Consider the following 26,052-nt stretch of genomic DNA (forward strand, 5'->3'; position numbering starts at 1 on the left):
GTATATAAAAATGAAAAACAGAACCCAACAAAAAGAAATTATGCATTGGTTGTTTTTATTATATTGTTTGGTTGAGGATGAGTTTGAAGAGGAATATGGAACATGGGATTCTAATCCATAAAAAGAAAAAGATAACAAAAAGAAAATGAGCAGTCATATTTCCACTTTTTAATTCTCACCTCATCCATCCCTTTCCTTTCTCTATCCCAATTGATTTTTTTTTCTTTCTTTCTAATATATTGTTTGTTTGTTTGTTTGTTTTCTGCTCTTCCAGTTTAATTTCCTAATTCTTCCTTCTTGTATTTACAGAAAGCTTTGTCTTGAATTTCATTGCTAGAAGAGGAAGAAACTAAGCAAAGGGCATTGCAAGTAATGGCTCCTACCTTTAAAAATTGCATCCTCATTTGCTGTTCTGCCAAAGTTTCGGTAAGGAATATAATCTCTCTCTCCTCCTCTCTTCCTCTCTTTATCTCTTTACTTTTGTTCTAACAATAGCAATGGACCTTCTGCTTCTAAATATCTTATCAATTTCACACCTTTTGTTCTGAGTTGTCAAATTACCAAATTAATTAATGTTGTTGGTGAAGCTATGAAATCTAACTAATGACTATAGTTGTGGGGTGAGAGAATGAATCTCTAGAGACTTTGTTTTGTCCATTAGGTTCTTAAACTTTTAGGTTGATTGGTAATTTAAAATGATACTAGACCATGTTGTTTCAGAATGTCCTAAATTCAAGCTCTTGCAATGTTATTTCCTTTTCAGTTAATATTCATTCATTCTCACTTGTTCGGCCTTTCTCAAGCTCATGAGTGAAGGAGAGTGTTAGTGATATATTATTAAATTTGTTTTTACCTACTTAGTATTGTGTACCAACTAGAAGTTGATGAAGTGGTTTATTATAGTTCGTGACACCAATTATAATAACGATGTGTACAACTTAGTAAACTATTTTTTTTTACTCATCCTCTCTGTTTAACTATTCAAATAAAAATAGTTTACACCTCAAATACAAACTATTATAACTCCTACTTAAAAATTTTATACTCCAAACATGAACTATTATAGTTCATTATCGGTTGTTTGTTTTGACAGTGTAATTTAAACAAATATTTGTAGAACAAAACTCATCTCTGTTTTCAAGAGTTGTTGGACAAAATGGGACAACTATGGAATGTGAGAAGGAGACTTTATAAGATATGGAATATTTAGCTCTAAATTAATCATAAACTTTGGTTTTTATTTTTCTTCTACATCCAACAGCTAATATAAAAGAATAAAGCTAATTTTCTCTTTTTATTTTTATTTATTTATTTATTTATTTTTCAATAGAAAAAAAAGGACAATTAATCATATGGGTATCTTACTAAATAAATAATATAATTGAGGGATTATATTAAGAGGTACTTTTGTGATTCTATTAATTTTTTAAAACACAATATTCTTTGAATTATTAATTATAAAGAGAAATATCTAGTAACTTAAAAGCTTATAAGTTAATTATCATTTTATAATTATAATTAATTACTTGAATAAAGTGTATGATGTAAAGTAACTTAATTCAAAGCTTTGAAACATTGATTTGACAAGACTAATCAACCAATAATTTTGGATTACTCTTCAACATTTATATATTATAAAAAATATTATCTAGAAAGAGACTAAACTTTTTTCCAATTGAGATTTATGTTTATCATAGTTCCATTTATTGGGGTGATTTGATCCCTTTTAAGATAACAATTGATAATTTTGTTAATTTAAAAAATTCTTAATATAATATAATTGTTTATCAACTCGATTTTCATAAATATTTTTATAACATAAACAACAAATAATTCAAATAAATATCATTTAATCGCCAACACATCTATATGTCAATTAATTTAGTGGCTTTTGGTTTGTTTTTTTTAGAAATATTTCAACTCTTTTATGCATCCTCCACTTTTTCAATATTTATTTTCTAATTATAGAATTTGTGCTTTTGAAATTTTCAATTCAATTCTTATGATTTTTTCTTAACAATTAATTCTCATTATTTTCAGACTCAACCTTCAATTTGATTTTTAATCTAATATATGTTTATAATTTAGGCCTTAGTTAAACATCATTACCTGTTTTGTTTTCTTTTTTTGGAAAAATTGTGCAATGCTTTTACCCCATATATAAAAACCTATCAATTTCCCTCTAATTTAAACCATAAAGTTAACCAAATTTAAAGTAGAAGAGAGAAATATTATGTATCCAATAATTAACAATGAACATAGTTTAATGAACAAAACAACTATTATATTTGAAAAAAAACGAATGTTGATAATTTAACTACACAATAATTAAAGTTTTGTTAAAACATAAAAGAAAGTATTTGACATTATTCCTTTTATATATTCCCAGAAAACAACAATAATTATAATTAAAACGTTGGCATTATAATAAATTAGATAGAGTCAAACAACAATTATTTTTTCTTCAACTATGAAGGTCTACTTTCCTTAAAATATATCATGACCTTTCCAATTCCCTGACCCTTTGAGGAAAAGTAGAGTTAACTTTGAGGAATTCCATTCACAAAATGGCCCCCAATGTTTGACAATTTTTATGATATCATATAAGACTAAAACAACCAAAGTTTGGTTTTACTTTTGACTTTAAATTCCTCTATGTAAAATCAGTTTGGTGTATGTTTTGTTATATTAATTTTGGAAGGTGTAGAGATGTTTAATGAAAAAGTATGTATTTGTTTAATATGTGTAACAGGTAAGGTAGAGATGTCTTATTCCTATATATATTCATATAGTTTGTATAGTTTACATTTTATTTGAATTTAATTTAATTAATAGTCACATGTTACGATGTGGACACATGGCGGTCATCCAACGGTTGTATTAACGTAGACTCGTCAACTAATCCCACCGGCATTGGCGCCATCGACGTTGACTCTCCTCCACCACTTCACTTCATCATTTCGGGTCCAAACTATCACATAAATCACAGCCCTTCATCCATCCAAATTATTCTCCAATCCATGGCTGTGATTAACTCAAACCTTTCTCATTCACACCATTGAAAGTTTTTAGCACAATTGCAATCACACCCATCAAAATCACATCTTTCCCTTTTCGAATTTGGATAATTCCAAATTAAATTCCATTTTTTAAAATTTATTACTGCTTGACTCCCTCTTTAAATTTAAAACTTTGTATTCGAATTAATACGTATAATTACATGCTGATTATAGTATGTTGGAATTACGTGTAAATAATGATTAATTAAATTTTGCAAAGAGGCCAAAAGAAGGAAGACTTAGAAAATTAAAAAGTATAAGCTTTTTCCAACGTCATTTTCCCATTATCTTAAAAAAAATTATATACACATGTATGTCCATGGCTTGTAAATAAGAAAATGCCCAATTGGGTCATTTATTTATTTAATGTCATCGATTTCTTGTTGCCTCCATTATATATATTGGACTCTCTTTAGCTACAAAACATTAATAATCCCATAAATTCTCAGATTTTCACTCTCAATTCAAAAGGTTTGTTCATCAATTCCCTTCTTTGCCTTGTTAATTTTTGGATCCTCATCATAATTCTCTTGATTTTGCATGATTTCTCATCCTAACAAAAAACCATGAGCTGAAAATCATCCTTCACCGACGATCGATCTCTTTATTTTTTTAAAAAAATTATTTTGAGGACTGATTTGAAATTATCAGGAAGACATGGCGCAAGAGTCCTACGAGGAAGCAATCGCCGGACTTTCAAAGCTTCTCAGGTACCGATCCATTTCCTTCTATATCCATCCCTTCAGTCCGCGTTAAATTGTATAAATCCGACCACCGGTATTAGCGCGGCGGGCGGCCCACCAAGTAGGACGGACCCGAATTATATTGATTGTGTTTCCGTAACGGTTTCCGTTTTGAAATGTGTAGTGAGAAAGCTGATCTTCAGGATGCTGCCGCCGCAAAGATCCGGCAAATAACCGCTGAATTAGCCGGAAGCAGCGCGTGTTCAAATGGATTCGACCCGGTTGATAGAATCAAAACCGGGTTCACCCATTTCAAGAAATCCAAATTCGAGTACGTTTAAGTTCCGTGCTTCCGTGCTTCAGTCCTTTGATTATTTTGCTTTCTGTCTCGAATATGCTTCCATTATAATCATGATTTGATAATGAATCTGTTTGCCCTTATGTTATCACCATCCTGCTTATTGACGATAAATGGTAAAAGTAAAAAAAAAGGAATTAAAATTGCTTTTGGTGTTCCCCAGGACAAATCCAGAGTTGTATGGTGCACTGGCGAAAGGGCAAAGCCCAAAGGTAAAGGAATTTTACAAAATGAGAAAGTTAGTATAGGGTATGATATAATTGATAAGGGAATGGAATAGATAAGATAGTTGAATGGGAAGAGAGAAAAGGCGAATAACAGATATACACGTGTAAATGTAGTTTTTGGTGTTTGCGTGTTCGGATTCCCGAGTTTGCCCTTCGCACATATTGAACTTTCAACCTGGGGAGGCCTTTATGGTTCGTAATATTGCCAACATGGTTCCACCATTTGACAAGGTTCCCTTCTCTCTCTCACTCTTTTGTTATCCATTTAATTAAATTATAATATAAAGTTTTAGAAGTTATTATTAATAATATGGTTTTGGTATTTGTAGACAAAATATTCAGGGGCTGGGGCTGCAATCGAATATGCAATATTGCATCTTAAGGTAAGAAAGGTTTTGTATATTATTATTATTATCATTATTATTGGAATATAGTGGTATTAAATATTTTAATTAATAATGACCTCCCCCATTTTATTGGAAATGTGTGGTTATGATTATTTAAATAAATGATGAATTGAATATGAAAATAGGTGGAGAATATAGTGGTGATTGGACATAGTTGCTGTGGTGGCATTAAGGGTCTCATGTCCATTCCTGATGATGGGGCCATTTCCAGGCAAGTTCCTTTCTCTCTCTCTCTCTTTCATGTTTTTTTTTTCTCTAAAAATAATAATTTAGGGGTCAGGTAGTCTTTTATTTTGAAAAAAATATTTCATTAAAAAAAAAAAGAATTGGAGTAGTTGTCCCTCAAAATAATTTTTATTCTAAAAAGATATCGTCAAAAATTGAAAAGTGATAAAAATATTTAGACTTTATGGTAAAATCATGTTGGAGAGAATTTTGTCTTTTTATAAATTTTTGAAAAGAAAATTGTAAATTTAAAAATATTTATAATATATTGCACAATTTCTAGATTTACAAACATTGATAACCGATGTATTTTTATCAGTTATATTAATAAATAGCAACACAAATATTAATTTATGATGATAAAATCTAAGATTTTGCTATAATTTATAAATATTTTAATTTATTTTATTATTTTTAAAAATATTTAGTTAAAATTACATTTGAAAATGTTATTTATTGTCAAAAAAAAATCAACTTGGGTATTAAATTAAATTTAAGTTATTTAGATAAAGTTTCATAGTAATTTTGAATGTAATAAAGATAATTTACCATTTTCAAAATCCCCCAACATATTTTATTTTTACGTATAGCAAACCCTAAAATTATATATTTATGGTTTTCTTTAGATAAACTTAGATCGGTTACTTTTTAAAAATTTCAATATGTAAAGGTTCATAAACCTTTTTTATATCGTGAAACCAAATAGGATAATAACCTAAACTTATAACTTAAGGAACAAGACAAACTTAATTAAGTTAAAGTTATCGAAAAGAGTAAATTTATTTTGACCCACTTGTAATACAGAATGCACATATTAAATAAATAAAAGTTAGGTGGGAAGTAGGGTTAGATGAGTTCTTCCAATGTGAAGTTTGGTAAAATAAATAATTAAGAACAGTGGGTTGTGGGTTTAGGGTTTAGGGTTGGCTTTTAATGGAGTAACTGAATGACATAGGAATGAATACACTCTTTCTCAATGAAAATCTCTTCAACCTTTCCACTCTGGTGGTACCATATTCTTGGAGGAACCAAATTTTATAAATTGCAATTTATTGTTTAGTGCAGATTGATAAGTACAATTCCTTTACTTCCCACCTTTTGTCTTTTACTTTACAGATCACTCTTTTTCTTTTTGGCCCTAAAAGAGTCATTTATAACTACTTTTCTTTGCAACTTTGTGGGGATTTCTCCATTATAAAACCCACTTTTTGTTTCTGTTTTTTTTTAACCTATATATCAGCCTGGATAAGAGAAGTCCATTTTACCGCTTGTTGATTCCAAGTGGAAGATGTGTCTTGGGATTTGCCTTATTAAAGCAAAAGTAACATAATTCCTTCAACTTACAGTGATTTCATTGAGAATTGGGTGAAAATTTGCACACCTGCCAAAAACAAGACCCAATCAGATTGCACAGATTTGAGTTTTGAGGACAAATGCACAAACTGCGAAAAGGTAATTTATATACAAAACCGATAAATTTTGATAGTCCCTTCATTTATTGTACTCTCGTGGTGCTAAATTTTTGTCCTACAGAAGAACCATGTGAATTCTAGAAGTTTGTTCTCTCTCTTTATATATATATATTTTTTTGTATGACTCCTTGTAATAATAAACATTAATGTATAATTTGCAGGAGGCTGTGAATGTTTCACTTGGAAACTTACTGTCATATCCTTTTGTAAGAGAAGCTGTGGTCAACAAGCGACTGTTCATAAGGGGTGCACATTACAACTTTGTGTCTGGAGCTTTTGAGCTTTGGAATCTTGACTTTAATATTTCACCTTCTCTAGCTGTTTGAAAGTACACCATACAATACCTCATCACCGACGACAATAATCAAACTCGGCCGATTGGTTATTTTTGAGTTTCCTTCCCTTTCTTCTGCTATATACTGTATTCTGCTACTGTAATTTGATCTGAGGCTCTCATGAAGAAGCACTTATTTATACTTGCAAGGATGAACTGCTTTACTTGTATCTTCCCCTCCAATAAGAGTTTTTGTTTTCTTTTTTCTTTCACTTCTCTTGTACTGTTGGAAATGTTTCCTGTAATTCCCATCACTTTTGTAATGTTATAAATAATAAGTATAATGAAATGTCTTGCTTCATTCTCTTTTGGAAGCACTAGCTGAGATTAAGCCCATTGAATTTCATTCTATACTCATTTAACAATAGAAAGAAGTGAAGACAATAATGAAATCCTTTAGATACTTCTAAAAGTTACATAGCCATTGCAGAGTAGAACAAGATTGGGAAAGGTTTCTCACAGATTATATTCCACAGATTAATGCCTTCATGGGATTGGATGTATGACAACTTTTCCAGTGGCTCGGCTGCTTTCAACATACGCGAAGGCCTCTACGACTTGAGAGAATGAAAACGGTCCTTTCGGGTCGACAATCGGCTTGACCTTCCCGCTTTCTAGATAGGGGTTCAGTTTCTTTAGAACAGCTCCATCTGAAGTAACCACAAATCTGAAACCAGGTGGTGTCACCGCACCGGTCAGCGCTACGACACTGCCACCTTCTTTCACTACCTTCACTGCCTTATCACACTGCCCTGTCATTTAAAAAACAGAGCCTCAGAATATGATATCAATATGGGCAAATCCCGAGACTAGGATATGATACAAATCCTCACCAATTGCATCGTAGACTACATCAAACTTTTCGGGTAAATCTTCGATGTTCTCCTTAGTGTAGTCAATGGCTAAATCGACACCCAAACTTTTCAAAAACTCTAACTTCCCAGTGCTAGCAGTGGCTGCAACTTTTGAAGCTCCAAATACATTTTTTGCTAACTGAAGCAGAACACAGCAGAGATAGGTTATAGAGAGAGTTATTTCATTTTTGGTGTAGTGATCTTAAACGTTTCAAAATCCCTCGATTTAGCCATAAAATCACTCCAAAGCACACTCGAAATTAATTTAATATTTAATTTTAGGCATTTAAATGCAATATAAATCATTAAAAGCAAACATATTCTCAATTATTGATGGTAATGTAAGACAAATTACCTGAATGACTAGGCTACCAACTCCACCAGCACCGTTGAGAACGAGGATTGATTTACCAGTAGAGAAGTTGGTTTTTTCGAGGCCTTCATAGGCTGTTTCAATGGCAAGAGGCAATCCAGCGGCTTGAACAAAATCAATATTCTTGGGTTTTACGGCTAATAATTTCTCTTCTACGGCCGTGTACTCTGCAAGAGAACCGAACTGTTTGGGGCCATCGAGAGCCTTCTCGTTGATGTTGCCATATACTTCGTCCCCTTCTTTAAGCTCCTTCACCTGACTTCCCACCTTCACCACCACACCTGCTACATCATATCCTGGAACTGTCTGCACATAATCCGATTACAACCTTGTTCAATGTCATAGCTAGCATGATCAAAACTAGTTTAAAATTGAATTTTCAACCTTCTGTTTAACATTTGTAACATTCAAATTTTTGGTTAAAAACACTTATAGTTCCTACACTTATAATGAAAAGTACCAATTAAACTTTTTTACTCTCAATTTTGTAATAAATTTAATCTATTCAACTTTACTGCATTAGCATGTAATACATAGACTTTCGTTTGTACCAATTTAGTTATTACACTCTTATTAGTTTTGAAACAATTTAGTCAAACTCTAATATATAACAATTTAGTCATTTTAAATTTGTAAAAATTTAGTTTCTAATATTAAAAATAAAATTAAAATTAAAGATAATGTTATTTTTTAGCGAGATAGATTCTATATTTTGTAAGGATTACCTAAGACATCTTAAACTTTAACATTGATTTCTATAACAAGGATTAAATCATTACAAAACTTTAACATTGACTTCTATAACAAGGATTAAATCATTACAAATTTCAAAGTATTAGAATCAAATTATTGCATGGAACATTCATTTCTATAACAAGGATTAAATCATTACAAATTTTAAAGTATTAGAATCAAATTATTGCATAGATTTATGGACTAAACTGTTATAAAAATACAAAGACCAAATCGTTAAAACTATAATTCCAAGACTAAATTATTACTTGTACGAAAGATCATGACTTATAGTAATTTTTAAACTAAAATTTTCTAGTTCTAACTATAGAGAAAAACATACTGCACATTTAAGATAACTTTAGTTTTAATTTATAACAATGTAGTCTCGTAAATAACCATTGTGCTAACCTAATGTCAAATATATATATAGACAGACATGTTTTAGATTAAAGTTCAATCAGAATTTAGTTTAAACTCCAGCATGCAATGCCTAAAGAAAACCCCACCCTCCATGGTTTCTTACTCGATAAGATGAAATACCCACCAACAGAACCTTTACTATTTATATCCTCTGTTCTGTTCTGTGAGTTTAGAGATCCAACATTTCTATATAGAAATATATATATTTTTTATTACTTCCAGAAGAAGTAATAAAGATTTCTGCCGGTCTTTATTTGTACATACGAAATAAGCCCTTCAACAAACAGACACAAAGGTACATGATTGACGTATTAAAGAAAAAAAAAAGAATCAAATTAAGGTAAAACTAAAAATAGCCCTGCCTTGTGAAAAAAAAGCAAAGCATTTAATAAGATCGTAGATTGATTGGTGAATTGGGGTCTAGATTTTGCATTTCCTATAAAGAATTTGAGCAATTTTAACAATTTTCCCTCAAGTATGTATAAATGAAAAGCTATTAATCAAATTGGGGTGTCTTCTTAAAATAACTGTTCCATTTGAAGGGTAGAAGAACTAAGATAATTCTTTTTAACTTGATGGACTAAAGAACAAAGGAAATTTTAAAGAACTCCACTTAAATGTAAGTAAATGTAACAGTTAGAGTAGTGATTTGAAAAACGATAGATTTAAGTTTAATTTTTAATGCATATGTCCCTCTAAATCTCTGTCTCCTTTAAACTAAATTTAAATACCAACAGTAATCATTTTCTTCCATTCGTAACATCCTTCTTTAGATTTTTCTTCATAATGCTAACCGCAATTTCAAAAGCTATGCATAATTTAAAGAGAGAACTTAATTTCTTGAAACATAAAATTCTATCCCATGATGAATTCGATGTTAAAATACCACAAATCCATGTACATTTTAATTCCAATATTTTTTAATAACATTATATTTAGTCTTCCCAAATTAATTTTTATCGAAATTTGCTAGATTTGATAGAAACAAAATATACAAACAAAAACTAAAAGAGAGGAAGAAGAATGTTACCGGAAGAGGAGAATCAGTGGCCTTGAACTTCCCGAGCATCCGTTTACCATCGACTGGGTTAAGCGCCGCGGCAACGACCTTAATCAGAACCTGATCCTCCTTCACTTCAGGCACCGATACACTGCTATCAAATTTCAAAACATCAACGCCTCCATACTCACCGTACACCCACGCCTTCATTTCCGACGGCACCGAAGCCACTTCCGACGTCACAACGGAAGCAGGGGCCGACTGCGAATTGGCGAACACTCTGAGACGAATGCGAGAAGAAACCGGAGAGTATCCGATCGTTTTCCGGTTACTTTGCCGGAGAGATAGGGAAAAAGAAGGGCAGAGTTTGGAAGAGATAAAGTGGCAGTAAGAATTAAGTTGCGAAGGTGTGGATGCGAGAATCGCTGCCATTGTTGTTGGCTTCACAGTTAATTGTGTCTACGGCTTATCTCCTCGTTGGCGCTAAACTGCCCGAGTTCGGACGAATTGGGTATTGGTTACGATGCGGTGTATACCACCAATTGTTTCCTGTCCCACCAGTAGAGTGTTCTAGATTCTTGAGCCAAAGGGATACACACCTCTCAGCCTTTGAGATTCAATGTCTACATCAATAATGGGCCGTGAGCCTCCAAATTATTGGGCTTTTATTGTAAAAGGGCGAAGCAAATCCATGGACTTGAAGCAGGCCTCGACCCTGTTCGGTCCAATGTCAATACTATGGTTAATTGGCTTCAATTCTTCATATTTCCATAAAATAATAAACAATAATAATAAAGTATTTTAACTTTAACCTCTCAATAAATATATATATATACTTTTTCTTTTTTCTTTTTTTGTATTTCGAATTCATAATTAATTGTGTGAAAATTTTCAAATAGGAGGAAAATTGATCTATCATTCTTACATAACATTTGCATAAGATTCGATGAACGTAATATAGGGTACTTGTGACATAGACTTTCATATTTAAGTAGAATAAGAATTTTAAGAGTATAGTAAATATTTAAAAAGTAAGTAGTGAATAAATTTAAATATGAATATATATAGATTTTTTGTATCTGAACATGTATGAATAAGTTGGAATGAAGTAACCAAGAAACTCCAAGACAAGGTCATGCTTTCGATGATAAAGGGATCATCTTGACCTCGACCTCCCTGAGTGAAGTCCACACGAGCAATTTTGGTTTTGGTCTAATTTTACTTTTCTCCCGTGTCTAATTAATTAGGTCGTGTTATGTTGTAAGGTGGGAGGTTGAGCTCGTTTTACTTTTATTTGTTATTGTGATTTATGTCAAATTTATTATAAAATCCATGATGCTTGATATAAATTAACTATTTTTTCACATCAAATATTGAAAAAAAGAATCAAGCGGATAATTAAAGAGTAATAGTTAGGGATAACGGAAAAGAATATTTGAAACTATGAGTATAAAAAAAAATTAAATTGATTAAAAAGATATTAATTTTTTTTTCTTTGTAAATAGTTTTCATATTTTACTATTCTCTAGAATTACCCATAATTAAATTGAAAAAGATAATTTAATCTTTCCTCTTTTTTTGTTTTTTCTCTTTCTGAAAAATAGAGAAATGAAGGAGAGATTTCGTTTTTGAAATTTTGATTTATTATCAAATCGAAAATTCCGCACATAGTTTGGATTAATATCAACTCTCTTCCCTTTGATTTGATCTCATCTTGCAACACTAAAACCCTAGAATCAGGTAATTGAATTTCTTCTACTGGGATTCCTTGTCTCTTCTTCTGATTCATCCTTTCTTTCATCGATTTGTCGGTTAAAGTTCGACCTTTGAATCTCTTCATTAGCTACAGAAGAAGGGACAAAGAAGAAGGTTTGCTTTGGTAGGGAAGAAATTGTGAAACTGCTTTAGGGTTTAAAGAAATAGTAGTACTGTACATTTTTTGTTCATTCAATTCCAGGAAGATTTGGTCTGAGTTGTGGCAAGAAGTCAATTCGGCTTCGAATCGTTCAGAGTATAAATCTGCGTTTTTCTCTGTGTTTCGCTGTTATAACTTCGTGGCAGTACAGTTATGGATCTTCTCCAGTCATACACAGATCAAAACGACGATGACGGAAGCCCTAAACAGCTTACATCTTCACCAGAAGCGTCTCCGCCTCGCCTTCTTCCCTCCAAAACCTCGGCGCCTAAGGTTGATGATACAATGTTAGCCCTCACGGTGGCTAATGCCAACCAAACCCTTTCGAAGCCGATAGACCCAACTCAGCATCTTGTTGCGTTCAACCCCACTTACGATCAACTATGGGCGCCCATTTATGGCCCATCTCATCCCTATGCCAAGGATGGAATTGCACAGGGAATGCGGAACCACAAGCTAGGGTTTGTGGAGAATGCGTCCATTGAGCCATTTGTTTTCGATGAGCAGTACAATACGTTCCATAAATACGGATATGCTGCTGACCCATCAGCTTCTGCTGGAAACAATTACATTGGGGATATGGAGGCTTTGGAGAAGAATGATGCCATTTCCGTGTATAACATTCCACAGCATGAGCAAAAGAAGCGAAAGATTGAGAAAAAGAAAGAAATGAGTGAGAATGAAGATATGGAAGAGGAGGTGAACCCGGCTGAAGTTGATAATCCAGCTTCTGATGTTTGGTTGATGAAGAATAGGAAGAGTCCATGGTCTGGAAAGAAGGAAGGTCTGCAAACCGAGCTAACTGAAGAGCAGAAGAAATATGCAGAAGAGTATGCAAAGAAGAAAGGTGAAGAGAAAGGTGGTGAGAAGGGAGAAGTTACATCAGATAAGAGTACTTTTCATGGTAAAGAGGAGAGGGACTACCAGGGTAGATCTTGGATTGCACCACCAAAGGATGCCAAGGCCACGAATGATCATTGTTATATACCAAAAAGATTGGTGCATACATGGAGTGGGCACACAAAGGGTGTATCTGCTATTAGATTCTTCCCTAAACATGGCCATTTAATTCTTTCAGCTGGTATGGACACCAAAGTGAAGATATGGGATGTGTTCAATTCTGGTAAATGTATGAGAACCTACATGGGTCACTCTCAAGCGGTTCGGGACATTTCATTTTGTAATGATGGATCTAAGTTTCTGACCGCCGGATATGATAAAAAGATCAAGTATTGGGATACAGAAACAGGGCAAGTGATATCAACCTTCTCTACCGGGAAAATTCCTTATGTAGTTAAGCTTAATCCTGATGATGATAAGCAGAATATCTTGCTGGCAGGGATGAGTGATAAGAAAATCGTTCAATGGGATATGAACACAGGACAGATTACACAGGAGTATGATCAACATTTAGGAGCAGTGAATACCATTACATTTGTAGACAATAATAGGAGGTTTGTTACATCGAGCGATGACAAGTCTCTCCGTGTTTGGGAATTTGGAATTCCTGTTGTTATTAAGTATATCAGTGAGCCTCACATGCATTCCATGCCCTCTATTTCTGTACATCCCAATACGAATTGGCTTGCAGCACAGAGTTTAGACAATCAAATTCTTATTTATAGCACTAGGGAGAGATTTCAGCTAAACAAGAAGAAGAGGTTTGCTGGGCACATTGTGGCAGGATATGCTTGTCAGGTTAATTTTTCTCCAGATGGACGTTTTGTCATGTCTGGTGATGGTGAGGGTAAATGCTGGTTTTGGGACTGGAAAACCTGCAAGGTATTCAGAACTCTAAAGTGTCACGAGGGTGTATGCATTGGGTGTGAGTGGCATCCATTGGAGCAAAGTAAAGTAGCAACATGCGGATGGGATGGACTGATAAAGTATTGGTAAGTAAATCCCTTTACCTTGGTCTGATACTTTTTTATATTTTGCTTTAAACATTTAATAGGCCATGCTAATTCATGTTTCTTTTACCCTTCAGCATGGTATATTTCTTTTAGAGATAGTTCTGCAGTGAGGGTCAACTATCTCGGGGTTTTGTTGATTATGTGGTGTTCTTTATGACTCTTTGTATGTATTAGTATCTGGATGCAACTTTGGTTATCTTCTTGCATGTTACATCTTGTTAATTAGACTGTGACCCAAAACGACTGGCTTAAAGATTTCAGCTATTTTCTGTTGTTTATATGAACCCTTAGCCGTCATAGTAAATATGAATTATGCTTTGGAGGTTGCTGACAGCCTACGTTTTCCTGTTAGCGAATTCATTGTTCATAGTAACTGTTGATGATTTCACATTGTGGCGAAAGCCTTCATGCCTTGTTGGTATTGCAATAGCGGGAACCTAACGATGTTTCTTCCTTTGTGGGCTTGAGTATTGACCATAACCGGCTTTGCCAATATCTTTTAGTTAGTCATTACAATTGTGTTCTTGTGCACTAAAATTCATTCTGTTATTTCACATGTGAGTCTGTGTAGCTGAAGGTAAGGGATCATTCTGGTTGGTTTTCTTAATCGGTTTAAATATCCATGGCCATTACTATATATAATCTATTTGTAATGCATCAGCCTCTGCACTCTTTGTCATGTGGTATGCAATCGGTCCTCATTGTAATGTTGATGACGAACAATGCATCTTTACTATTTGATTTTGACACGTGGTGTTTGAATGAGACTTTTGGTTTGAAGAACTTCATCTTTTGGGGATGAGATTAGTTGTGTGGATTGATCTTTTTTCTGCTCTCGCTATTTTATACTGCAGAAAATTAAATTTTGTTTGTGGATTGCAGGGACTAGATTTAAGGCTGAGATCATCTTTGGAAGCCACAAGAACAAGGAAATTTCTGGGTGAAAATCTGCCCTTAAAGAATGAGTGTATCTTAACTTGAATTTTGTGTTAGATCAAATCACCTTAGTTTAGTTATCCCAATGACATTGTACTGTTAGCTTCTTACATTTTTGTATACTGAATTAATACAACATTACTTCGTTCAACTTTATGGTGTAGTTCATTTTCCCTCACCTGTTTTGGATTTGTGTAAAACCGTTACTCACTAAAAAGGAAAAAAAGAAAACAAGTTTGATTTGATTTGTGTAAAGCATTTTGAGAATTATAGATTTGAGGTTTGATTTTGTGTGGAAACACTATTAAAGTTTTGTTGAATTTAAAAAAAAAATCACTTCAAATTAATTTCAAGCCATTAATACAACGAACTGATTTTGTAACTTATTGTTATAATTAACTGCAGTTCTTATAAATCAAAGACTTGTATGAGTGAACTTTTAACTCACTTTTTAAAAAAATTATTTCATTTTAATGTACTTTTTGAAAATGGATAGTGAGAAAATCAATAAATTTTGTGCTTGAATAACTTCAAATACATCATTTTCAATATTTGAATGTAGATTACGTTTACTCATTCCATAATGAATCAAAGCTAATATGAAAACATACATCGAACCCATAGCTAAAACCATAATCTCAATAATCTGATTGCAGATGAATTCTATGAATTCTGACTCAATAATCTACATGAATAATCTCACAAATTTGAAAGATACATAAAGAAACACCCTTGTGTTCTCCAGGTATATATGAAAAGTCAAGGAGGCAGGCTGTTCTCCCCAAATATACAAACCTTACCTCAAACAAAGGAATAGACATTACTCATGCCATACCTAAATCCTATTTAACTTGTAATCACATAACTCCACAGCTCATCTGTCTGAAGCTACTGATACGATCGGAAGCAGTAATTTTCTTCTGTAGGCCACAAAGTTGGCACTACTGAGGGTGTTTGTGAAAGAATCAAATGCCATCAATAGGTAAAACACACAAACATGGAAACTCAAAGCATGTTTTTGTTTTGAGAATTATTTTGGAATAGTTAAAATCACTTTAAAATACAAATTTAATCATTCAAGATGTTTTTTAGAAGTATAAAATCAAACATTAAATTGTCTTTGAACGATTAATGAGTGATTTTAAACACGAGAAATTATTTTAACCCTTTCATAAGGTCAACGACAAAGGTTGTGTACACTCCATTTAACCAACAGCACTTTTTACTGGATAAAAATATGTTTAACAGGCATATCATCCAAGAAGGCTAGGACTGGGAGCAGTCTAACTAACTAACAATAGAAACACAGCTATCCTATGGACAGATTTACTCCAAGTCCACTAAAAGCCTAACCTTTGGGTTTGTTTCTTAAGTCCTTAGAAATCAAATCTAGTGATGAGCTTTTTTTAGCTCGTCTAATTTGATTTCTTAGTGTTATGATGTGACCCTAACAACCCACCATGTAATTTCAACTTATTGCAGACACTTGTGAGGCTTTACATTTCTGAATTTGTTGAAAAAAAATCATACCTAAAATCGGTTGGTCGATAGGATGAGAACAGAGTGATTTCTTTAACTTCAATCGCCAAGGACAATAGAGGATAGCATAGCCCGCCCAATCCCAAGTGAACTATTACTTGAACCATACAAAAAAACCTGCCAATTCATTGTTTTGGAGTGTGGTCGGAGGAAGAGCTCCCCACAGGATCTGCCAGACATCGCCTTTTCTCATTTTGGAACTCTACTTTAAGCAAACATCTTATCTTCGTCCTCAAGCTTGAAGCTTCTTGGGGTTTAAACCACCGCTTGCCAAACTGAGAAATTCATGAGCAAAACACCACGTCAAGTCAGGATACATATAATAAGATAAAATCAATTCACAGTTATAGTTACCATATCTAAGTCCTTCCTTTTTAGCCTATCAGGAGCCTCTTCGATGAAGCGCTCTATGAAGTATAGAACGAAGAGACCACAGTCACAATCGTTCTTTTGCTGAGGAACCTGGTGGTGGGCAATCATTAAATGAAAAGGCAAAATTCCAAATCTACGATACAATAAACTTGATTCTAAATTGCTGAGTTCATGAAGAAAAGTTTAAGAGCTAGTGATTTTAACATCTAGTAGAGTTTCTTACACAGTTACACTTCCAATTTTTAGCAACATCATTTTGGGTTGTAAATGACTTACTGATCCATTGTTCAATCGAAACATTTTTCTTTAGCATGAAAGAAACTTCTAATTCATATATGAAAAGGTGTTCAATAAAACATTTGACTACTATTTTCTGTGGATTCTCCTTCAATTTCTGGTTCCCATAGGTCTACATGATACGCGTAGAACATTAATAAAACTGGATAATTTCTACCATCTGCAAGTTTACAAAATACACCGAAAATGTATCTAATGAGAGTAAGAAGGCTACCTCGATTATTTTCTCTTCAATTCTTCGAGAGATGTTTTTCCATATTTTATGTGGCAATGGAAGATCTGAACCAGCAACTTCTCGATCCAAGTAGCACCATTCCTCTTTTACAAAACTACAGATAACCATTTATGAAATTAGAACTTATTGTTTTCTGAAGAACGTCATATCAGTATATTTAAAAGAAGCAATTGTTGTAGAAAGAAAAAAAGGTAATTGTTGTCATTAAGGGACTGACATGCCTCTTAATGTTATCAAAAATCGATCTGCTAGAGTGTAGTCTCAGTGAATCCAAATGAAGTATAATGGGTCTCGATTCATCTTCCTTCTGTGGAAAACATATAATCACCAAACTCCAGTGGAGACTGAACACATTCGAAACCAAAATAAATAGCACAATCAACCATCAACATGATGATATTCTTCTAAGAATAACTTGCACGATAGAAGCTTACTCCTCATGGATTGGAATCAGTATATATGCTTTCTGAAATATATTAACGCCTTTCCACCACCTTCTGAACTTGACAAAAAAATTATCTCTGTCCTTCCCCTTAACATGTCAAAACATTCAACGTCAAGAAAAACTTGCAGGAAGAAATACTTTAGTACAGCAAAACTATACGAAGTATATGAGATTATGCACTTGCGCAAATGGTAATGCATGCTGAAAAAACAAAGAAACCAAAAACTTTTTGTTGACGCATGGTATCGAATACTTCTGAACTTGAATTATGCCATTGGAAGGAAAAAAAATCAAGGTCAAGCTAGTTGCTAGACTATCGTAGCTTTAATACCATCTAATGATATTCGGAATAAGGAACGAGATAGTGATCAATTGATCATAAAACTTCTAGATTGATATTGATGATCAGAAGGACAGTGGTATATATAGCCAACTGTGAACAGAAAAGTATACATAACAGCTAAATAGCAACTTCATAGGAGTATTGAAACACCTTCGAGAACGGCATATACCTTGTTTGACACAGCCTCCTTTAGCTTTTCATAAAAATAGGTATTGAAAAAGTGATAATTGCATGTCACCTTATTTGCTGAAAGTGCTCGTTGTTGTAAATACCTGCGTAAGAAGAAAAGTTGCACAAGGAACACAAAAAAAAACCCATCAATACCTAGAATTTCAACTCAAAATTTGGGGGAGAGGGGGGCAGATGGGAAATGAAATCCTGCATATATAACAAGCAAATAAAAAATTCATCAACATTTGAAAGGCTACAAACGGTCAACTTTCTACAGTAATAATAATTAACTATTATTATTATTATAAGCCCTCCCAGCTAAGCTACAATCAAATATTGAAACAAAACTTACAGAAAGCTTCCGAATAAATATTGACTGAATAATTTGAATAGAACAACTTGATCATTGTTATGCAAGCATAATAAAGTAATCATATAGCTAACTGAAACACAGATCTTCAGTCCAGCCTCCACTGATCCACTGTATATAACATCACAGTCCTATCAATAGACCTTTCAGATGAGTGAGGAAACAGGATAAGAACTTTCTAAGCCTTGCCGCCACACCCCCCCCCCCCCCAAAAAAAAAAAAAGAAAAAAAACCCTAAACAAAACTAAAATTTAAATCATTTGGCATCCCAAGAAAAGGTGTATTCCATACTAAAATTTCAAAATAGGACAAGAAGACAATTGAAAACAAAAAATCAAAGTCACACCGCTAGAGAGAGGGACCAACCCTTTTAAACATAGAAAACAGTTTAGGCTCCAGCCAAAACAACAAAAACATTTTTTAAAAAGAAAAAGAAACTAACCCACGATTTTTTTGTAGTAACAGTGTATCATGCCATATCAAAAGGCCATAGAGGACAAGAAAACATTTTGGAGTACAATGAGTCACATCAAGTACATCTGATCTAATTGCTTCCATAAGTCCAAATAGTGCTTTACTAACCGAATATAAAAGTTCATGATCGTTGATGTCAAATAACCCTCTGGATCAAGACATTTAATGTCCTCAAAACAAATTTCAACGGATTCTGGATCATCCCTGTCAACAGTTAGCAGAATATATAATAATGATAATAGTACAAAAACACTTTTACAGAGAATCACAGATTCAAAGAGAAGATACTTGAGCATTAATAATACGGAGAAGTGTTGTATACCTCGACGGGTAGTAAATTTTGGCCTCTTTCATGCTGAAAAGTTTCAACAAAACGTAAACCAAAGCTTGAATTCAAAAGTTATCCAAGTGAATCTGCTTTCAATGGATTCAAGAAATAAGTACATCAAATTTACCATTTATCATCATGTTTGGGTATTTTCATTGCCAAAGCTTCCTCCTCATCAACAACTACAATGGTCTGCCGCTGTTAAATAAAGCAAACATCATAAAGAACAGAGCCACAGACCAAACATAACTGTCCAACATAAGGGCAGCATAAATGCCACAAAACAAATGCTACCACAAAAGAGAGAGAAAAGCACCCACTACACTGTGCCGAACTATTGTGTTGAGATGGTAAGATTAACTTAACAAAGGGATACTAGATCATTCCTTTTTTGTCAAAGCCACAAGGATGAAAAATAGAAACATAACAAAAAGGTAATAATCAAAACATACCTTTTGAGGCATCGGAGTATCTGAATCATCCTTCCTGCAAAGAAGGGGCCAAAATAACGTAAACATGTGAACGGTGGAACGCAATCGGAAAAAATTAACTGAGAATTTATACAAGGTTACTCAATTATTTAGGTAAACTCATACGTAACTTTTAAGAGAGTCATTTAGATGAGGTAACATTTTTATATCATTCTAGCTCAACCGGATATTTACTTAATTTTATTCATTTTCTATTTTGGCCCAGATCAAAAAGTTGTGCCTCAGCTCAATTCTGCAAGGGTTGATCGGTAGGAAATTTGGTTAGAGAGGAAATTAGAGAGTGAAAAAATTCAATAATGAGATTTATTTTTTTTAGGAAACAATTTCATATCATGATGTTAAATATATAAAGTAGGACAAAAGTCTCGTCGAAAGAAATTACAAAGGGCTTCTTCAGTTGGATGTAAGAGAACTTATAAACTCAAGGACACAAATGTACAACTCATAGAATCGATCCTGCTCAAGTAAAGTATCTATGTTTCTCCACTCTTAAGGGGACGACATGCATCCATAGGATCTTCTTTGGCCATTTTGAATGGATGACCCATAAAAGTCATAACCAACCATGGCAAAACATCAATGGGAGTATTACTGACCATCCAAACGCTGTGAGGAGATAACATCAAGAGCAAGAGAAAAAATAAATATGGGCTTGAGTTGCATTATGTGATTGCATGAGGCACCAACTAGGAGAAATGGTCAACCACAAGCATTCTTCATGGAATTCTAAAGCTTCCACAGTAGGAGATATAACATTTTAGGGTCAATATTTTGCCATATTGAATTCTACAGCTACCTGTCAATATCCCTCCCAGCAGAAGAAATGGAGCTAGCCCGATGAAAGATCCTCCCTCAGCAAGCTTCCACATTCATAGAAGGCTAGAGAGAACTTGATAATGGGATTGGATATACTGCAGATCTCATAGCCATTTTCTGTGACTCTGACATAGGGAGACCTTTATCTCATTCTCAGACTCTTTTATTCCTAAATCTAAAACATACATCTAGTACATAAGAGCATAACATGTATCCCAAACATATTTCGGAAAAAGATATAGAATTGTGAAGAGATGTCTACAATGCTGTATATGAAGGATGGAGGCATAGTTGCGAGATTAAAGGACTGTGGGTTAAGAAATACAAGTAACTGCCTCTGACATGATCTAACCATTTGATACAAAATATGTTCCTATCCCCAATTCCAAGCATGAACAGCTGACCAGTCAACACACATCCAATGGACTTTGTCTAAAATCATGTAAAGAACAAAGAGAGAGAGATAAAAAGCTTTCAAGCATAAATGAGAATAGCTTGTGATATAATCCACATAATTTCGATCACCAGAGTTTGGTCTCATTAAAGAATAAATACCACGTGAACAATTAGAAGAGTAGGGTTCGGCTTATGGTGGTCACTTACCAAGGGTAATTAATCCGCAAATTTTCTTGGCAACCATAGTAGGTTCAGGTAGTTGTCAGATGATAATAGTTGTGGTGTTCACAAACTAGGTTGGACACATGGATATGAAAGAAAAATCCACATACTATCATATAAATAGTAGCAATCACTCATTTCCACAAAAACTCTTCTTCTTGTGTGAATTTCCTCAACCACTTAGAGAATAGAATGTCATTACTTTATTCAAAAGCTTACCTCAATCCCCCAGAAAAGGCAAAAGGCCTAATCCCATTTCACCAAGTGACTGCTTGGGAGATAGCTACCACCATTCTGAAGGAAGATTCTAATAAAATGCTCCATGTTATTTTATAATTTACAGTTAAAGTTATTATTCACTTTCTTCATTTTACATTATTATCATTTTTTTTTTTTTTTTTCTTATGGAGACAGTTCTTCATTTCTTTAGTGAAATTTTTTTCCAAGATTTGAGTAACTTTATATCACTACAATCTTATACAGAGGATATAAGTGTTTTTTTTATAAGAAGCTCCGTAAGTTTTGTTAATTAACTTGTATAATTTTGGTAAATTTTCATTGTTTCCATGTTTTTTTTTTTCGGCAAATATCCATTGACATCTTCTAAAGTTCAAGACATGAATATTCATCAATATTGACATCTAAGTCCTTAACTCAAGTTAATTTATGTGCAATGATAAAATACTGAAACAAACAAAGAACGTAACAAATCTAAACGTCCAACCACCTCAAATGACATAGCTAATTCTTGTATTGGATAGATTTGTACAGTTTACTAGGTAAGAAATGAAAAACTACCCTCTCAAAACAGCTTCCTAATGATGGGAAAATTTTTAAAAGGTAGTCCAAGGGGGGTTAAAGTAGACTTACTTCCCAAAACGCTCAGGTTGCCATTCATTGACATGAAAATCAATATGATCGGAACTTCTACTATTTTGGGCAGCAACTGAAGAAACTTTTTTATGTACATCGGTAGAAAGACTGTTGACAAATTTGAATGGCTGCTGTCTGGATGATGTTTGACCCTTCTGTTTTACTTTTGGGGATAATTTACCATTAGATCTTTGTCTCCGATTATCACAGTGTCCCAAAATCGAAAGCTCTTCACCAAAGGCGCTATTATTCCGTTCTGTCTGCTCAGATAATTTAAAATACAAACAAGAATTATGTTGAGGACTGAAGTAAATCAAACAGTTAAAAGATATTTATTTTTATGTAGACTGAAGTAAATTGAAAAGTGACAAATTTATGGAGCATAGTACTTTTTGTTCCAACTTCTGGTTAAAACGAGCAGCGAATATGGACACTGAATCAGCTGAAGATGAAGCAATCCTTTCCCTACCTACGTAAGACATACACACAAAAAGATGTAAGCAATAGTGGGCATGATTAATTGACAAATTTTGAGTTATGGATATTTCTTGGTAGTTGATAATATATCTAAACTGTATGTAAGAAAGCACCGTGGTGATTTAAAAATTAGAAAAGCTGAGAAATTGTCTCTTACACTTCTCATCAATAAGATAAAAGATCAGAATTGAATATTTATTCACGCAACTCACCTCCAGCAGAAAATTGATGGTATCAAATTTACCTCCAAAGTTAATTTATCAGCTATGATTAAAAAATAAAAATAAAAAAAGGCACTAAAAGTACAAATATTCATGAAAAATAAAGCAGAAAAATATGTCCAATGCCAGTGGGGAAGAATCTAAATTGAACTCCCTCCTCGTCCACTTCCGTTATCTAATCAAGATGTGATTTCAAAGATCTGAGTCTATTTTCATCATGATCTAATATCTTCCTTTTCATTAATTGCAAGTACATACTGTTCTTCAAAGATACCCTAATTGTGGGTGAAGAAAATAGTTCAAAACTAAAGGATTTCTACATTTCTTCTTATCAGTCGCCCTACTTATTCCCTTCTCACTAAGAGCAGAGAAAGTTCAACTAAGTGAGTGATTGCATATCAACTAAGGGCTGGCAAACGATGAAGCCTTCTTACATCATATAGTAACTTAGTTTGGCTTGACTCCCTGTTGGGCCATCTTTTATGTGCCCTTTTATATACAAATGGGTAGGCGATTTCTGATGGTGAAAAGAACATAAATAGTTCCTTTTTTCTTCCCACTTTTTTCTCTGAAGAAAATAGCTTAAACGTCTTGGCAGACGAATGTGCTTGAATTCATACGAGAGAGATTATATTGAGCATTACATGAATGAAAACATTCTACATCACAGTTCAAGCACTCAGCCACTCCAGATCCATAAAAAAAAATTCATTGAATCAAAGTGCGGCAATACTATTCAATGTATAATTTGGGGTTTTAAGGTCAGTATGGGAGCGCAATAAGAATAAATCAAAAGGAAATTTTAGTCCCAGATTCAGAACCCTACCAACTACACTTGAGTTAGTTGGCTGAGAGAGATTTTCGCATCCAGTAGCTTCCTGAAAAATAAGAAAAGCAGGAGAAGTTAGGACCGAGTTAGGATGGTAAAAAATCATATGAAGATATCTGCTTCTTGATATTTCTCACCAACATCGAGATAGATTTGCTTCAATAAAAGTTGACTTGCAATAGCAAGGTTCCAGTACTAGTCCATATAGGTTGACAACATAATTATTAGCCACTTTTCTCCCTAGCAGAGATTCCAGAGATGAGGTAAATATAAATGGCCATGTGGTTACCCCATCCCATGTTTTTTCTTTTAAAAAGATCGTGGGTTCAAATATTCAGTCACATTTGCATCTGTACCTGTTTTTAATATTGTAAAGGGATTCTAAGACACAGGTAAATGAGGTTTTCAAACGAGCTGTTGACCTTATAAATTATATCTGTTTATAAATAAGCTAGTGTTGTTGAGTAATGTGCCCAACTTGCAAAGCACCTTCTTGTAATCTGTGTCAACAAGAGCTTCCATTAACAACAACCAACGTTGGCTCAAGCAACTACTCCGATACCAAAATGGTGTAGCCTGTGAGACTAACTATCATTCTCTCCAAGAAGTCTATCAAAAACATTTTTATTGTGAATACAAGAAAGCAATTCTCTATATTAGAGATCTAGGAAATAAACTAAAGTATTTAAAGGGAAAATATTTAGATGGTGATATTTCTAACTTTTCCACCTCAAAATTCTCAGACTTGTCAAGCTAGATAGGAGAGACGAGAAACCGATTAACACAATAAAATGTACTCGTAATTCCAGTGGGATTTAGAAGTAATCAAACAGCACCTCCACCAAATGGGAAGTGTTTCTCAACTCGTCCGTAGTTGGGAGGGTTTCTCTCCTTTAGTTATACCATTCAATCGTGATAATGAAAAGTTGTCGCAACATAGCCCTTTTAGTTACGAACGACTAAAGTACTGACCAGTCAAAATAACAGACATGAATGCCAAAAGGGCGAGTTCAACTTATATGAAACAGCAAAGTAAGTTCCGTGAAAATATCGATGATCAAACAAGATTTATTAAGGAAAAGGAAAGCATGAGATTGATTAGATAATCAGCATTAGAACGAAGGTCTGAACATACAAAATTTCCCCAGATGACGCATAAAATCAAAAACAACCAATTGCCGAATTTTAAATTTTCCCAAGAAACCAAAATTACCAACCGTAACAAAAAAATACCTTTTCAATTCGACGGAGCTTTCTGGATTCCCTCTCTTCCTCTAAAAGCTCAATACTGCGACGAAGCTTTTCCCCCTTGTCTGACAATCTGTAACAAGAGGTCTTCGATAAATTCTTCATTCTGTCAATCTTATCTTCCAGCTCCCCATCACTAAGCTTTTGGAGTTCTTCCCTGAAGGAATGCTCCCAATCGGAGCCCATTTTCGAGGTGGTGGTGGCAATGAGTAAATCAGGTATAGGGTCGTCGTCTTTACGAGCCCAAACTTTTCCCCAGTCAATCTTAAAAGGTGCGTTGGTGGGTTTATCTCGCTGGATCACCATGTGTATGCATCTGATGAAGCAGAAACTTCAGCTGTTATTTTCGTATCTCTTTCTCCCTCGGCCTCAGTTTATTAGCCTCTCGGTTCTCGACACCGCACCTTTTACACAAAGTGGCGGCAGCGCCAGAACGGAAAAAACTTTCGTTTTTTTCTTTTGGAAACCTTTCCGTTCCAATTTCCAATTCATGGAATTAACCTTTTTATTTTTTCATAAATCGATAATTTTTTAGTGTGACAAAAATAACTTTAAAATTAAATTAAAAATTACAAAAAATGCATTATGTTGATCAATTTGTTTGAATATTTTAAACTTCTAAAATAACCAAATTCAAACAAATTATATTAATATCCTCAATCTTTATGAGGTAAATACTCATAACGTTATACAAAATTCTACTAAATGAAATTAAAAAAATAGTTGTAAATAAAGTTATTTCTTTGCCAGTAGTCGTGAAGTTGAACAAAAGTAATTTTGTCTAATTTTAATTGTCTTTTGTGTGTATGAATTTTATATATCTCATTTGAAACTTATTCAACGTGAACCAAATACATTTGTGTCCAAAAACGGTAAGCTTACGTTTTTCTTTTAAATATAATGCTTGAGGAAGCTACATTTTTTGTCATTTTAATTTATCCTTTCTTCTCATTTTTTGTCCATAATGGTATGCCTTTCAAAACGTATATTTATA

At 33.6% G+C, this 26,052-nt stretch overlaps 4 protein-coding genes across 10 annotated transcripts; 2 read left to right on the forward strand and 2 right to left on the reverse strand.

Moving 5' to 3' along the window:
• Window positions 1-230: 230 nt before the first annotated feature.
• Window positions 231-7,082, forward strand: LOC101215090 (carbonic anhydrase 2). Of its 4 annotated transcripts, none has more exons than XM_011657324.2 (9): window positions 231-426; window positions 3,715-3,769; window positions 3,927-4,073; window positions 4,264-4,312; window positions 4,442-4,558; window positions 4,657-4,710; window positions 4,860-4,945; window positions 6,306-6,411; window positions 6,593-6,757. In XM_011657324.2, exons 2-9 carry the CDS (start codon window positions 3,717-3,719, stop codon window positions 6,755-6,757), a joined length of 777 nt encoding a protein of 258 aa, XP_011655626.2. In that variant the 5' UTR covers window positions 231-426; window positions 3,715-3,716. The 4 variants fall into 4 exon arrangements, with proteins under 4 accessions (XP_011655626.2, XP_004135244.2, XP_011655625.2 ...); XM_004135196.3 differs by having other exon boundaries at window positions 306-426; window positions 3,711-3,769; window positions 6,593-7,082; XM_011657323.2 differs by lacking the exon at window positions 231-426 and adding an exon at window positions 3,403-3,530 and having other exon boundaries at window positions 3,711-3,769.
• A 122-nt stretch (window positions 7,083-7,204) lies between these two features.
• LOC101215501 (2-methylene-furan-3-one reductase) lies at window positions 7,205-10,599 on the reverse strand. Its single transcript, NM_001308839.1, is given in 4 exon segments — window positions 7,205-7,517; window positions 7,599-7,758; window positions 7,975-8,298; window positions 10,178-10,599. Coding segments are annotated over 4 exon segments (1,152 nt in total). The 5' UTR covers window positions 10,580-10,599; the 3' UTR covers window positions 7,205-7,251.
• A 1,147-nt stretch (window positions 10,600-11,746) lies between these two features.
• Window positions 11,747-15,154, forward strand: LOC101214854 (pre-mRNA-processing factor 17). Of its 2 annotated transcripts, XM_011657325.2 has the most exons (2): window positions 11,750-13,954; window positions 14,858-15,154. In XM_011657325.2, exons 1-2 carry the CDS (start codon window positions 12,216-12,218, stop codon window positions 14,862-14,864), a joined length of 1,746 nt encoding a protein of 581 aa, XP_011655627.1. In that variant the 5' UTR covers window positions 11,750-12,215; the 3' UTR covers window positions 14,865-15,154. The 2 variants fall into 2 exon arrangements, with proteins under 2 accessions (XP_004135243.1, XP_011655627.1); XM_004135195.3 differs by lacking the exon at window positions 14,858-15,154 and having other exon boundaries at window positions 11,747-13,958.
• Window positions 15,155-15,536: 382 nt separating this feature from the next.
• Window positions 15,537-25,545, reverse strand: LOC101214614 (ubiquitin-like-specific protease 1D). Of its 3 annotated transcripts, none has more exons than XR_004216914.1 (14): window positions 25,044-25,545; window positions 23,808-23,859; window positions 22,673-22,752; window positions 22,281-22,543; window positions 19,938-20,022; window positions 19,613-19,683; window positions 19,480-19,512; window positions 19,266-19,361; window positions 18,312-18,414; window positions 17,789-17,886; window positions 17,572-17,698; window positions 17,334-17,448; window positions 16,805-16,912; window positions 15,537-16,725 (listed from the first exon to the last, which is right to left on the reverse strand). XR_004216914.1 is itself a non-coding variant. In XM_031886104.1 (14 exons), the coding sequence occupies exons 1-14, from the start codon at window positions 25,362-25,364 to the stop codon at window positions 16,576-16,578; spliced, it is 1,698 nt and encodes a 565-aa protein (XP_031741964.1). In that variant the 5' UTR covers window positions 25,365-25,543; the 3' UTR covers window positions 15,537-16,575. The 3 variants fall into 3 exon arrangements, 2 of the variants coding, with proteins under 2 accessions (XP_031741964.1, XP_011655628.1); XM_031886104.1 differs by having other exon boundaries at window positions 17,576-17,698; window positions 25,044-25,543; XM_011657326.2 differs by having other exon boundaries at window positions 17,576-17,698; window positions 19,938-19,971; window positions 25,044-25,542.
• Window positions 25,546-26,052: the final 507 nt, after the last annotated feature.

This window comes from Cucumis sativus, chromosome 5, assembly GCF_000004075.3.
Source record: "Cucumis sativus cultivar 9930 chromosome 5, Cucumber_9930_V3, whole genome shotgun sequence".
Classification (NCBI taxonomy): domain Eukaryota; kingdom Viridiplantae; phylum Streptophyta; class Magnoliopsida; order Cucurbitales; family Cucurbitaceae; genus Cucumis; species Cucumis sativus.

Excerpts from the sequence above, each read along its gene's own strand:
- LOC101214614 (XM_031886104.1), bottom strand. The coding sequence starts at position 25,364 with ATGGTGATCCAGCGAGATAAACCCACCAACGCACCTTTTAAGATTGAC. Across the intron at positions 18,415-19,265 it reads ATCATGAACTTTTATATTCG|GTATTTACAACAACGAGCAC; the intron begins GTTAGTAAAGCA and ends CTTCTTACGCAG. Across the intron at positions 17,449-17,575 it reads ATTTTTGATAACATTAAGAG|TTTTGTAAAAGAGGAATGGT; the intron begins GCATGTCAGTCC and ends GGTTATCTGTAG.
- LOC101215090 (XM_004135196.3), top strand. The coding sequence starts at position 373 with ATGGCTCCTACCTTTAAAAATTGCATCCTCATTTGCTGTTCTGCCAAA. Across the intron at positions 3,770-3,926 it reads GGACTTTCAAAGCTTCTCAG|TGAGAAAGCTGATCTTCAGG; the intron begins GTACCGATCCAT and ends TGAAATGTGTAG. Across the intron at positions 6,412-6,592 it reads AATGCACAAACTGCGAAAAG|GAGGCTGTGAATGTTTCACT; the intron begins GTAATTTATATA and ends TATAATTTGCAG.
- LOC101214854 (XM_011657325.2), top strand. The coding sequence starts at position 12,216 with ATGGATCTTCTCCAGTCATACACAGATCAAAACGACGATGACGGAAGC.